Source organism: Theropithecus gelada, chromosome 5 (genome assembly GCF_003255815.1).
Source record: "Theropithecus gelada isolate Dixy chromosome 5, Tgel_1.0, whole genome shotgun sequence".
Classification (NCBI taxonomy): Eukaryota; Metazoa; Chordata; class Mammalia; order Primates; family Cercopithecidae; genus Theropithecus; species Theropithecus gelada.
In genome coordinates, this window is record NC_037672.1 from 149,315,546 (window position 1) to 149,330,414 (window position 14,869).

At 32.6% G+C, this 14,869-nt stretch overlaps 1 protein-coding gene across 4 annotated transcripts in view; it reads right to left on the minus strand.

The window, feature by feature from the left end:
• The window catches only part of FBXW7 (F-box and WD repeat domain containing 7), a 210,653-nt gene that overhangs the window by 19,113 nt on the left and 176,671 nt on the right, over positions 1–14,869 (minus strand). For 3 of the 4 annotated variants that reach the window (XM_025385823.1, XM_025385821.1, XM_025385825.1), the window contains 2 exons: positions 9,048–9,130; positions 5,960–6,101 (listed from right to left, as the gene is read on the minus strand). In XM_025385823.1, the coding sequence (XP_025241608.1) occupies positions 5,960–6,101; positions 9,048–9,130 (225 nt within the window). Of the gene's footprint in view, positions 1–5,959; positions 6,102–9,047; positions 9,131–11,470; positions 11,973–14,869 lie in introns of those variants that run through there. The other variant, XM_025385824.1, reaches the window with a different exon arrangement.

The window sequence follows — 14,869 nt, forward strand, 5'->3', positions numbered from 1 at the left end:
ACTCTATTTTACCAGTTACTCAGGCCAAGAAGTCTTTGGTCATTCCTGACTCCTCCCTCTCTTTTACCATCAGACAGTTTTGATCCAAATGAACTCATAGCCTTAAACTTTAAAATATATCCACAATCTGACTATTACTACACTGGATTGAGCTACCAGTATGTCTCACCTACATTACTCCTGTAACTCCCTAAGTGGTCTTCCAGTTTTCTACCTTTGCCTCTTTGTTCTATTCTCCACACTGTACTCGGTGCTACTGTTAAAGTCTTAACCTTCTTAAAACCTAATGGCTTTTCATTTCACCCAAAGTAGAAATCAGTCCTTAGGGTGGCCTACAACATACCAATTTCCCATTACTTTTCCTCTTATTTACTCTGCTCTGCCATACACACTCTTTCTGTGCTGTAAACACTCCAGGCACACTCAGTTTCACAACATCTTTCCTTGCTGTTCCTTGGAACATTGTTTCCCTAGATACCCACATGCCTTGCTTCCTTATTTCCTTCCCTGATCAACCTTTCTAAAATTGTAACCAGTTCCAAACCCATCCACCTCATCCCCTTCTGACTAGAATGCAGGTTTCATGAAAAAGGGTTTTTTGTCTGTTTTTTTCACTATTGCATACCACGCCCAAGTAGGGCCTCGCACAGAAAAGGTGCTTAATAAATATTTATTGAATAAATAAATGAGTCCCAAAAGAATCAGGAAATACTATCTCTAGATTAATGCTGTCATCTCAATTTTATCTCTAGAGAGTGTTTCTATTCTTTGTATTTGATGGTATCACTAGGACTTGCTTGCTGATTCTGGCTCCAAGAGTGGTTTCAAATTTTGTATATATACAATTAAGCAGCAAGGGACATATACATTAACATGAAACCCTTGCAGCTAATGACTACATGTGTGTATATGAAGTAACCTACAGCAACCATTAACGAAGAATAGTTGAGAGAGAACTGAACTGGGGATCAGGAAATAATTTTAGGAGATAACTGTCATTATAATTAGGTTACAATTTAACCTCTTCAGGCCTTAGTTTATCTGCAAAAGCAAAGTGTTGGATAACTCTTTTAATTATTATTTTACTGCTACTTGAGAAGTGGTTCTCGGAAAAGAGGAAAAAAAAAAAGTACTTCCTTTGGCCTTTCATGTAGTCTTGTTGGAACATATTGAAGGGGAGAGGAAAAACATCCCAGGTTCAGAAGTAAATTTTAATTTGAGGACAAAATTGCAAATGCAAATTTGAAAATTCCCCATGGAAGTGGTATTTTATTTCAGGTAAATTAGAGCATAGAGGTAGTAGAGAAGAGTAGAAGGAGCACTGAACTGCAATCAAGAGCCTGGGCTTCACCAGGAAACTCACTGTAGAACCACAGGGAAGTCTCTTAATGAGTCTGAGTCTCAGAAAACCCACCTACACAGCGAGAGGCTTGGTCCAGGCCAGTGGTTCCCAAATGCTGATCAAGGATAGCAAGAATTACTGAGTTCTAAGACTCAACAGCAGAGAGTCTGATTCAGTGGCTGAAGACATTTTATTTTTTAAACAAACAGCTCATCCAGTGTTGATGTAGATGATCCAAAGCAGCACTTGTGAACCACTGGTCTGGATGATCTTTAGTGTCCCAATTAGATAGACTGTTTTATGACCTTGGGTAGTACTGCACCTGAATTTCATGTGGTAAAGAATTCACTTCTCTAGCACCTCTAGCACATGGTTATCCAGGCTGTTTGAACAGTTCCAGGATTCGAGTAACTTATCTCCCATTCTACTGTGGGCCAGTTTTAATTGTTAAGTTTAACTTAATGCCAAAATCTGACTCAAAGAACATGATTCAGGTTTCACTTTCTGAAGAAACCAAGAATGAGTCTTTTCCTACTTTTATACAAAAGTCATTAATATATTAAAAACAGACATCACATGTTCCCTTAGTCTTCTCTATACATGACTTTCTTCAAGTCCTTCACATAAAACAAGGTTTTTAAATCACTGTGTCCCAAGTACAATTTCAAAGTAATAATAAATTCAATTTTTGGCACCATCCTGTGGGTTTTAATTTTTTGTTGAGTAGCGAATAAGATGTAAATAAAGTAGGTTTGAGAACATGTACAGTTTCTAAGTGTTCCCATGAAACCTAATTAAATCTTTCAATGGAGAAATTTTTCCTCCATTTTTAATATCAAAACACATGTATTTTATACTTACCATTTTAAAATATTTTTAGTATAACATCTTTTCAAAGTACATAAATAGCTTAATTCAAATATGCTTTAATTAAAATAATGCAAAGCTAATGACATCTGTGTAAGGTTAGAGTTCTTCCATATCACTTTATCTTTGATCCTCACACCAACACTGTGAAACCAGTGTTAACGGTCCCTTTTTAGATCGAGAAAATTTCTGAGGTCCACTAAGATTATTTCTTGACCAAGGGAAGAAACTAATATTTGTTGAGTCTCCAATATATTTCCAAGTATAACTTTAAGCAGATGTACATGTTTTCTCCCCTTTGACAACTTTTTAATGTTATGTGTTTTATAGAGTGTGAAAATAAAGGCAAGACTGGTTATATATTAATGAAGTTATTGTTTTTAAGAGACAATGTCAAAATTTGAACTAAGAAGTTGTCCTTCTAAGTCATTTGTGCTATTCTCAAGATGCTTCTGAATACAAATTTCAATATAAAATAATGTTCATGTAATTAGTCTGAAAATTTTAAGTGAAAAACCATTTATTAGCACCTGAATGATATAAACAAGCCAAACAAATGACCAACTCACTTCCCTAAATTAATCTGAAGCATCAATCTGACTGCCATACAAAGTGGATCAATGGCTACTGAAAATTCAAATGGTATAAAATTTCTATTTTTTTTTTTTGGTTTTTGTCTTTAATTTGCACTTCTATTTTCCAGTGGCATTCTGTTTCAGTCCTCTTTTATGCAAAATGGAATATCATTTGTTCACACTCAATTTATAAACAGAGTACAGACTACTCTGTCAGAATTGATGGAGCTGGACCAAAACAATGCTGTATCACTGCCTTAGGAGCAATAGCAGAACAGTAAGGGGACAAGCTCTCCCATACTGCTTATTATGCAACAGAAAAGTCATCATGAAATGCCCCCAAAGCATATTTGTAGAAATCATGCCAGTTTAATTATCCCTCAACTCTCTCACATAGGTCAACTCATGACTTCCCCACTTTATTATGAAATTATATCTCTACAAGTTAGACATTAAAGCACTGTAAGCCTTTAGGCAAGTGAATCATTTCTAGTTACTCTGGGACCAGCCCTGAAAATAAAGGGCAGTGTACAACAATGAGGCCTTGGGTGTGTCAGAGACAGACATGGTACTCAAAAGATGAAGGTCCTGATCTACCTGTCTAGTTGACCTTTTGTTGCTACAGATGTCTTTGCTACAGAATATTTATCTGAAAAAAAAAAAATTAAAATACTATACCTGTAGGGTAATTCCACATGCTATTCCTGTTAACTAAGAACAAGGTTTTTTCACTGTACCTACTTCTTTCACAGGACCAAAAGCTAGTCTAACATTCTTTAGCTTATTGAATAAAGTTTGTTTTTTTTTTAAATATTAACATTTCTGAAATTGGAATGCATCTTAAAAAAATCTATGGTGTCTCCGATTTGATGAAATACAGTATGTGGTAACATTTGGACATTTCATTTAAAAAGCATGAACTAGCTAAACAAGCAAACGGTGTACAATGAACTCTCTAAAATATCCTGACTAAAATAAAGCTGAAATGCCTCTTCCTATGGATCAATATTAGAGAGTCCCCTTAAAATTGAGAAATATCCTAGATAGTAAGCAAAGAATATTCAAGTATTCCAAAACGTTGGAAAAAACGATCCCTACCACAGAAAAAGTAAATCTTACTCTGAACTACCTTCTGATGAGAAATAAGCCTTTTCATACAAAATAAGCATTTTGGAGGTTTTCTACAGTGATGATAAAACTATTGCTAATAGTGTAATTTTCAATCATGTTAGTATTTTCTTATAAAAATATTAAATCAGTGAAATAATGTGATATGAAATTAGAATGATATATGCTGTTCGCACTATATGCATGTGCTAGCATGGCAACACACAACCATATTCCTACCTCTTTAGCTTAATCAGAGATGATAAAAATATTTAAATTTTTTTTAAGGCTATATAAGTGTCTGAGTTTGATTTTCACCTCTTATTGATGGAAAGATTTCCTTTTAAAAGGATGGGACAAAATTAAAAATTCAGAATTCTGAGGGCATGCATAGGAAAAAATAAAAATTAATTAACATTTTACAAACCATCATGAACCAGAGGCAAAATAACTCAGGGGTGTGGGGTAGGAATAATCCTTGGGGAAAAGGTAAGTTTAATCAACAAATGACTATGAAAATGAAAACTTAAAAAAATTCTTTGTAATTGCAGTGGCTTATAACATTTTAATAACAATAAAGTATAATTTTCATTCCTCTAACCCAGATTCTTTAGTACCATTGACATTCTGGGCTGGATAATTCTTTGGCATGGAGATCGTCCTTTATATTCCCTCTACTTACTAGATACCAGCAGTGTCCTGTGCCCTCATCCCCTCAGTTACAAAAATGAAAAATGTCTTGAGACACTTTTGTCTCAACCAGGGGAAAAACTAATCCTTGTTGAGAGCAAGGCTCAAATCTTTCAGTTACCAACCAAAAAAAGGTTATCCTAGTTTTTCAGAAATCACCTGAAGGGTAGAAAATAATTTAAAAAATCCATTTAAAAGCAATAGTGCTCCAAGTTACTTTTCCAGCTACAGAAGAAAAAAATAGACACATTTATCTCATATTCATCTAGGTATTTAAAATATTAGGGTTTACAAAGTGAACACTTTAAAATCTGAAACACTAAAAGTCAAATAATGTATCATCTTTATCAACCATTATTCCCTTATGCATTGATTAAATACCTAACCATTCATGCAGCCAGAGGTAGGGTAGTAGATTCATTTTACATTAGTATGGAGGCTAATATCATATCTTCACTTTACATAATTTATATTATTTATTTACAACGAATGAGTACTTAATCCTTGCCATGTATTTTGCTAAACACTTGATTTATATGCATTATCTTACTGGAAGAAGAGATAAATCAATGTAATATCACTATCTTAGGTTATAAAATTCATAATATTCAGGGTTTGGTTGTAACCAATCTTCCCTGTAAATGTCCAAAAAATATAAATACTATTAAAATATAGTAATCAGGATTCAAGTACGGTAAGCCATATACAAGCATGGCACTGAAGAAAAGAAGCTGTATTAACTCTAGCTAGCATGGTTCTTAAATTACTCTTAAATGCCTAACTTACAAGCAATGCAGTTTAGAAAACTAGACAACCCAGAAATTCAAACAAAGGAGAAGAGGAAGGTCGGTCTTATTATTTAAAAAGCAATTTAAAAAAAAATGTCAGTGCATAGTTACACAAATAAGTATTGGACTTCCTCAATTATGACACTCAAAAATTGAGTTCCCTTGTTTTTAATAGCATTTTAAAATTGAAATATACATCACATAACATTCACCATTTTAAAGTATACTTCAATGCTTCCCAGTATATTCACTCTGTTGTGCAACCATCGCCACTATCCAATTCCAGAACATTCCATCACCCCAAAATGAAAATCTGTACCTATTGGCAGTTAGTCCTTCTCCTCCCCCCATTGCCAGGCAACCATTAATCTACTTTCTGTCTCTGTGGATTTGCCTATTCTGGACATTTTATATAAAGAGAATCAACATGTGGTCTTTTGTGTTTGGCTTCTTTCACTTGGCAGAATGATTTCAAGGTTCATCCATAGTATAGTATGTAAAAGTGCTTCCTTCTTTTTTTATGGATGATTAATCCCTTATTTTGCAGCAATTAAGTGAGGCATCTCAAGTACTATGTTCAGATATGTCACCTGAAACATTTTCAGCCATTCCTGGAGGCCTGTAGGTGGCTGGACAGATGTAATTCGGCGTCGTTGTTGCCCTTGGCCATTGGCTGCTCTGAGGTCCCCAAAAGTTGTTGGTGTTGCTGAACATGGTACAAGCCCAGTGGTACTACAAAAAAAAAAAAAAAAAAAAAAAAAGGAGAGGAAGGAAAAAAGGAAAAAAGCAAGAGTGAAAGCAAAAATAGATGCTTATTAATAATAGATTCTAGTACAAAGAATGATGATCTGGCATATTTCAATCATCAATTCAGTTAATTACATTTCTTCCCAGAGATCACAGGTAAACAAAACCTATTTGCGGTTCTTACAGTAAGTTTCCTCCCTCCTACGTAACACCTGCTATTATCGCAGAAATGCTAATTGCAACCAAATAACAGAATCTCCATGACAAAACTGCAAGTTGTTAATATATACAAATAATGTTAAAATATTTCCTTAGAACATACAAGTCCCACTTCTTCTATGACTGGTCTTCAGTGACATAAATAAAAGTTTAAATTTTCTTTATACAAAGGGTTGTGATACTTTATTAATGCTTTAAAAAACTCATACATAGAAATACTATGTTCAAATGTTTTGAATTTCAAGAATCACATTATTCCTTAAGTTTGCCCCAGATGCCTATAATATTTCCAATTTTTTTATTGCTATTTATAAAGCTTGGTCTGAATAGTTGACAGAACTCAGTCTTGATTAGAAATACGTTTATTCAAAACAGGTATTAAGAACTTACATACAAAACTAAGTAAGATCATCTAAACATTTTTATACAGTAATTTAAATTTTGAGATTTAACAGTCTCAAACAAACTTGAAATTCAATTCTGCCACCAGTAAAATGAGGATGACTAGATGATCTCTCTAAAATTGTCTAACTACCCTAAAAATGATCAATTAACAGCAGAAAGAATATAGATATATAACTATATTATAAATGTATTAAAGTTTCCTTTCTAATTTCTGCATGTAATTAAACTAAACTCAAGGTAATTATTGGGTATCCATTTTAAAGACCTTGGAAAAAAAGCAGCAGGAAGGTCTGTTTTAACGAAATTATATTTGAAAAGAAATTCTCACTCAATTCATTGAGCTATGTTGATTATTTTAAATTCAAAGAACACTTACAAATTGCATCATAACAGTTAACAATCAAACTCTGATAAATTACTAATGAAACAACTCCTCCAGCTTTTTTTCTATCCAGCATTATTTTGTTAAAAAAATGTATCTCAATCACCAGATTTTACAGAAAAGTCTTCTTATCTACCCCCTTTAAATCCTCTAATAGTATAAATCGAAGACAATCTTTAACATTCAACAATTAAATCTATCTTCCAAATTCAAAGGTAAGTTCTATTTTCTTTTTCTCCAAAATAGGATGTGTTTATAACAAATTTTTTATGGAAAAATCATAGTTTTATCTTATTAGCAAATGTCAAAAATATGACAAAATATCAAATATATATCTTCCTAACCGAGAGTCAACAAAAAAACATGGAAATAAATATGCTGTTTGGTCTAATTTTGCTTTAATAAAATTATGTATTAACAGGCTAAAAATAAAACCTGTGCCTTTTCAGTTGCTTTGTCAATATAAAAAGTGAGCAACAAAAAACAAATTTTACTAAAATGTGCTCCGTAATATTCAGCACTCATTTATTCTAAGTCGCCTTAAAAACAAGTGAACAATGTAATACCTTTGTCCATGTATCAGCCATATTAATCGAAGACTGATACATTTAAAAAATAGCATTAACAGTTTAACATTAAATGCAAATTTCTCATCCAAGAAATACTTTATCATGACTAGAAGGGAAAAGCAAAATGAAGTGAATAGTTTCACTTGTCTCTCTATCCCTCCACACCCTCTGGTGGAAGTGCCAAAACACAGTAAAACTGTCAAAAGGCAAAGACTAACAGGAAGGGGGACAGTTAACATTAAAAAATCACACAGAAAAGCAGCTCCTGAATAAGAGATAGCTTCATTTTTCTCTTCTGTATTATCTCTTCACTTTTTGAATGTAAGACTATTCCAATTATTATGATTTTCAAATTTCATAAAAGAGCATTTGAAAGAAATATTTTTACAGCTGAAATAAAAACAAGCTATTTTTCTGTAAGAGACACAATCTGTAACAATGTTCAATAAAAAATTGCATCTGAGCAATGTTAATTGTATTGCATCTTATAGAACAAAAATAACTAAATCGAAATATTTTGAGAGAAAGGAAGAAACGTCATAACCATAAAGTTCTTGTGGTTTCTACACTTAAGTTTCAATCACTTATTTTAAAAACTGGCAATTATACTAAAAATTCTGTTTTAAAGACCAAAAAAAGCTCTAAGATACTTCTGTCATTTAAATTTTAAAATGCGACATTCCAAGTGACATTCAAAGCCACTTTTAATTGGCTGGGCAACAGACATTGTGCTTAAGTTAGCCTAATTAGTGTGAGAGTGGGAAAAGTTTTATACTGATGTAAAATTCAAAAATGATGGAGACTGAAATAGAAAAAGATTACAATTATATTTAGTTGTTATGGAAACTATTCTACTGGTATGGAAATGTATGTGTTAAAAACTTAAGACCTACCAAGCCCATAAAAGAAAATTTCTAACATATTACTTTCATGAAATAAGATTTAGTTAGTAATTGTTTTATTTCACTGCTAATAAACGTATCTTCAAATTTCCATACATAAATGTCTACCCTAGAACAGCTGTTGCTATAGTAACAAGACACAGGGGCTCATATTCATATTTTATGGTTTACTTTTTAGAATTCCTTAAAAATTGTAATTTTAAATTTTTGTTCATAAGATAATTTCTGCTTATGTCATACTTAAAATGTAGTAGTAAAAAAACATAAACTAAGGTGGTATTCCTCTTCTTATTTAAAATGATATAGTTCTCAATTTCTAGTAATCTCAAAACGTGTTAAACAGTCAACCGTACTAGTAACATTATTATTCTACAAGAATAAACTAAAACACTTTCAGAATAAACTCTAAAAAACTGAGAATCACTACATAATCAATCATTATATTTAATATTACCTTGTATATTCTGAGACTTTGCATGGTTTCTTTCCCAAAGAAAAAGAGCGGACCTCAGAACCATGGTCCAACTTTCTTTTCATCTATAAGGTAAAACAAACAAGATATGTTTTTAAAAAATCGTCTAAATCTTGAGTCAGCATGGTTAATATTTTAAATTCTTAACTTTTCATATGCCTACAACTGTAATTATATATATATTAAATAAATGTTTCATAGTTTCTTCTATTTGTTCTACTTTGTTTTCCTCTGAATGGAATGGAAAGGTGAATTTTTCCCCCTAATATTTTATCCAGAAGAACAATGTGTGATGATTTGAAAACTGATTTTTTTTATATATATATATATATTCCTTGAGGTAATACATCTTTCATGTTTTCCAATTTAATAACCAACATAGGGAAAAATCTCATGTTAATCCCCACAGAAAAGAATCATATTTAACGTGCCTTCCTTGTGAATCTTCATTTTTCTTTAAAAACATGTTTTTAATAAAGATAAACAAAATTCAAAATTGTAAAATCAGAAATAAGTATGAAAGTAACAAACTCAATTTTAAACACTCATACCATTATAAAAGGGTAAAGAGCAGTATAAATAATCTTGAATAGTGATAAAGCATAAAGCAATTAATATGGGCAATAAGGATAGTTTTAAAAAGTAAATCAATAATAAGAGAAATCTGGAGACAGTATAATAACGCTGAGGGAAAAAGTCATCAATTGATATATATATAGAATATAGCTCTATTGACAGATACTCAGGACAAAATATTCTAACTTGAAAAGCAACAACAGAAAGGTTTTAAAAGAATCAGTTATGGCTCTCTATAAGGTGTATCCAAAATCTACATTTTAAGGTGTTTCATTATGCCATGCTATACTATTTATTCAGAATTGTATCTTGTCAACATCAATATTGAAATATTCTTATATGACTATATGTATATTTTAATATGAGAAAATAAAATCTAATAAGATTCAACTTTTTCCATTTCAACAACCCCTTTTTAAGATTTGTGTCCACTAACTAATCACTGTATTACTGCAAGTTATAGGAGGAAAAACACTCCAGAGTGATAGCGAGCTATCCTCATGTTTATAAGTAGGTAAAAATCCTTGCTTTGCAGCAGCCTTATTTTCCTACCTCTTGCCTTACACGGGAACATCACAACATAGCATGATACAATATAAATACTAAAGAGACTAAAAATGTTTTAGAGCCACACGGAATAATAAAGACCATGTTTTTGTCATCACGAAGAGTTTTCTAAAATACTGGGATGATTTTACGATACTAGGGGCTAGAGGTGAGGGTACAACAAGCTCATCTACAATTTATACCTTAGTTCATGACATACCTACTGGAAAGAAATGGAATTGGTCTGGCTGGTTTTTTCCCTTCAGAAGTTTCTGTACTGATTACATTGTTTTAAAGTGATTCCTCTCAGAAACCATTATTTTCTTTCTCCAAATAATTTTATTAAAAAGCAAACATAAATATAAAAGCTGAAGTATATAGGTAGCCACGTGTTTCCATGTGTCTAATTTATAGATACACATATATACACATACATGCAAATGAATCCATCAGGAAGGTCAGTCAGTACAGACTATGTTACAATCTAGTTTTCTGATAACTTCCTCAAATTCTTATCTTCATAATTAGGAGAAACTTCGATATTTATTCTGATTAAGTTTGTAATACTGGTTTTCAGAACTTCCCAGGATACCTTGTAAAAAACATTGGTGCAAATACCATTTGCCACTAAAAGCAAACTTTATTTCCATCTTAGAAATCCTTCAATGAATAAACATGCCCAAAATGTGTATCAAGGAAACCAATGAGAAAGGATTTTATTTTACAAATATTTTATAAAGGAAAGCACCTTCTGTATGACTATAGAAGTCTTTTAAATACTGTTCTGTTTACTGAAAACACTGACTTCAGAACCAAAAATTAATTCTGCAATTTTTGAGGGGTACGGAAAGTAAACATGATCTCTTTAAATATAAATCCCAAATAGTCTCATGATTCTATACTTTTAAAGAGTCAACTAATGAAAAAAGAAAAACTATATATAAGGTATAGAAAAATTGAAGGCAAAAGGTTCACTAAAAGCCAACTAAGGATAGAGTATTTCCAGGTCAGCATTTAACGGAGCCACATTTCTAAAGTCTGAATATATTTTTAGTGAAAAATTCTCAGATTAAAATATACATTTAATCTTAAATTTAAAGCTTTTTCCAGCTCACAGTTTTTCCATTATTTGCTTACATTCATGATATAAAACAGAATACCAGACATCCAGCCACCCACCAAAATTAGAGGATACTGCAGCCATCTCTGATGATACAGATTTTCCTTCTCAGGCAGGCATACACACACAATCACACAGCATAGGAAGAAAACAGATTACTTACTTTGTAAAAAATCATTTTTAATGTGCCGTAGAAACCCATATTTTCTGTATTTTTCCCCTTCAGTGATTCTGTGCCCCCGTGTGTCCGGCTGCTTGGCAGTCTCTGACAATATAAACCTTTTTCAGGTAGGTATGTCACAGATTCTAATGTGGACATGCTCAGGCACGTCAGAAAAGGAAGATTAGGGAGCAGAACCGGCAACAAAACTCCACAGTAAAGGCAAATGCAGCTCAGTATCAAACCGCTTCTCGGGACACACATACATACATGCAGCTTGACTGAGAAGAACTCGAGGGAATAATGAGAGAGAACGGAGAAGATTATTGGAGGAGACTATGCCCTGTCAAAGCCTTGACTGAACAGATTCCTCCCTCAGCAGCAGAGGGATCAGATTACATCTTCCCTTGAACACAGAATGGTGCAGTCCAGGATTCAGCAATGCAGACTGCACATCAATTATATGGTGATCCGCTCCAGGGAACCCGTAAGCACACAACGCACTGAACAGAGGGAGGATGTGGGCAGCAAATGAGACCGCCCCCACACGACAGCCCCCTCTCCCCTTTCAAACTTTCAGGAGGTTATTTTTGTATTTTGTAAAACCTGCATTTTTGAAGAGTTTTAAATAGCAACGAACATTTCCACAAATAAATCTTTTCAGAAACATTGTGAAAATAGGATATATTTTCATATGGTCCCCCTCAACAGAGGCAAAGCATGCTATTTTCACTAACTGTCATCCTACCGTAGTCCTGGCACAGACTAATCAGATTTTTCAAGTAGCTTGGATGGTACAAAACAGGCAATCCCAAAGAGAGAAATTAATAATTCTTTGGGGTTGACTGACAATAAAGTAAACTGGTTTGGAGCCAACAGCATTTGCAGAAATTATGTAATCTAACTTATATTTCAACCTGCATATTTTGGTATTGATTTAATAAAAACATCCTCTATGCTTTTCCAATTCAATCCTTTAAAACATAGTAATTTTCAGGAAAATGGCCACACGCTTCATCAATTCTTACTAAACATGAGAATGTCTTTTTAAGATTAACAAACTAGTACTACCTAAGTGTGTAAAGTTTGGCCAAAAGGCTATTTTCTCCCCAAAACAGCAAACACTGGGCTCGCTGGAGAGGCTTACTTTTATTTGCTAATTTAATCTGGAGTAAACAGGAGGCACTGGACTTCTGTCCTCAAAATTATTTTGACAATCTATATTGCTTATCATTAAAAAGGCATTTTACATAATAAAGGTGCCAAAGTTTGCCAGAAGGCAACATTTTTCCTGGAATGACTACTACATAAATCTAGATATTTCATCTTGCAACTTCCTTCACAACTAGCTTCAGGGACAATTATAAGATTCCTTGAACTAGAAAAGCCCATTATTAAGGGTCTAGTTAATTTACTCCTACCCTCCCCATTAGTGTTCTTTATTACAAGTAAATTGTGTGCCTATAGTTACCACTATTCGATGCAAGTTTCTCCAGAAAAACAAAACAACGATTTGGACTTACTAATATTTTAATACTCTCTGCTATGGTGGTAAATGGCATTATTTAGTAAAATGGTTCTAAATACTGCATAAAGTAGTATCATAATTTTAAAAACAAAAATGTTTACCTTTATAACTAAGACATTATGTCAATGCAACATCTTTTACTTTAAAACATAAATGAAAATAAGATAATGTAAAATTTTATGAAGATGTACATCTTGAGTCTTCTAGAAATTATATTATACTGTCTACTTATCTTTTTAAAAAAAATCTCCTACCTGGCTCTTAAACTAATTCTTACCCTCAGGAACAATATGTATATGTACTCAGTAGAAGTTAGTTATCTAAATAATCTTACTTCGAAGGGAAGCAAAAAAACCAAAAAATCTAATTGTTAGGAATGGACCCATAAACCCTTTTGTTAGAAGTTCTGAGGACTCAAGATTTAGGAAAGGGGGAAAAAAGGTGATTTTCCTCAATGTTCTGGACTATCAGAACACCTGAAATTTCATTCAGAATTTGTCAGCGGTAACAAGCTTTTCATAAGACAGGTGTAATACTAGTGCTATAATAGTATATACTTTGGCTTCAACTGAAATCATGTCCTATTTCTAGTTGAACTAACTTTTTCAAGTTAAGTCTACTCAGTTAAGAAGAGACCAACTTTAATGAAGTAGGGGATACTGTCTCAAAACCTAAAGAAATACCTCTTAACTTTGTATATTCAAAGGACATGCTCCCATGATTATATGTCTCCTACTTAGGGCTGTGAGTTACAGGAAAACCTGTTCCCCACAAATATTGTTTATATGGGGGTACTGTCCTGTAGATTCATGTTTTATTACCAGGTTTGTATGCTTCAAACATTGAAATGATATACAAAAAAGTCTACACTGAGAAGTCTTTCTACTACCACATATCCTCCATCTACCATGGTTCCCACTTGGGAAAGATTTTTATTAATTTGTTTATCCTTTAAGTGAGAAATGCATATGTTTATAAGTACTAGTGAAGACCTTGTCTTCCCAAGTATTTAAACAATTCTCCCTAATATCTTATGATGTTAATTTGAACTGTGAAGAACTTGTCAAACAAAGCTAGTCAACTGAGCCTCTAACTGAATTTCAAATTAACAGAATAAAAATGACTTTCAACATTCTCTGACGTACTATCAAGGAAAACTGTGATCTATTGTATTACTGTCATCATAATCTATATATGAACAAAGCAAATAAAATCATTCTCACATTTCTATTTACACCACTCTTGGCTAAAATATAGTTTGAAACTTTATTCATATTTAAGTTTTTAGTAATATAATATTTAAAAATCTTTGTTGGTTTGTGTATTTATCTTATCTCTGTGACAATAAACATTTTAAACTTTAGATCAGTCTATTATCTCTGTTAAATAAGTTTCTTTTAAGTATTTTATGCCTTATACTAAAATATTAAGTAGTAAGTTCACTGGGAAGAAGGCCAACCAAATAACTAAGAAACCAAATAGCTAAGTTAGTCAACCAAACAGCTAAGAAAATGCTTGTTTGTCATCTGTATTTTTAGAATTACTATTTCACTATATTAAATATATTTTCATTACAATAAAGTAAATTTTCATGCAATTTCAGCTAGGCAATCATTTCTCCCATTCTACAAAAAATTAATTCTTGTGTTGACTGACAACCTAGAAGCATTATTGAAATTCCATTAGCAAAGGGAATGACCAAGAATAAGGTCCTGGAATAAAATCCATCTGCTAACTCAGATCCAATGCTCATCTCATCACAACTCCACTGTGCTAGGTGTAGAAGTAGAACTAGTGTGCTAGCATAGAAGTCAGCAGTAACGAGGAAAAAAAACAGCACAAATATATGATGATGTCTTTGCCTCTGGGGAATG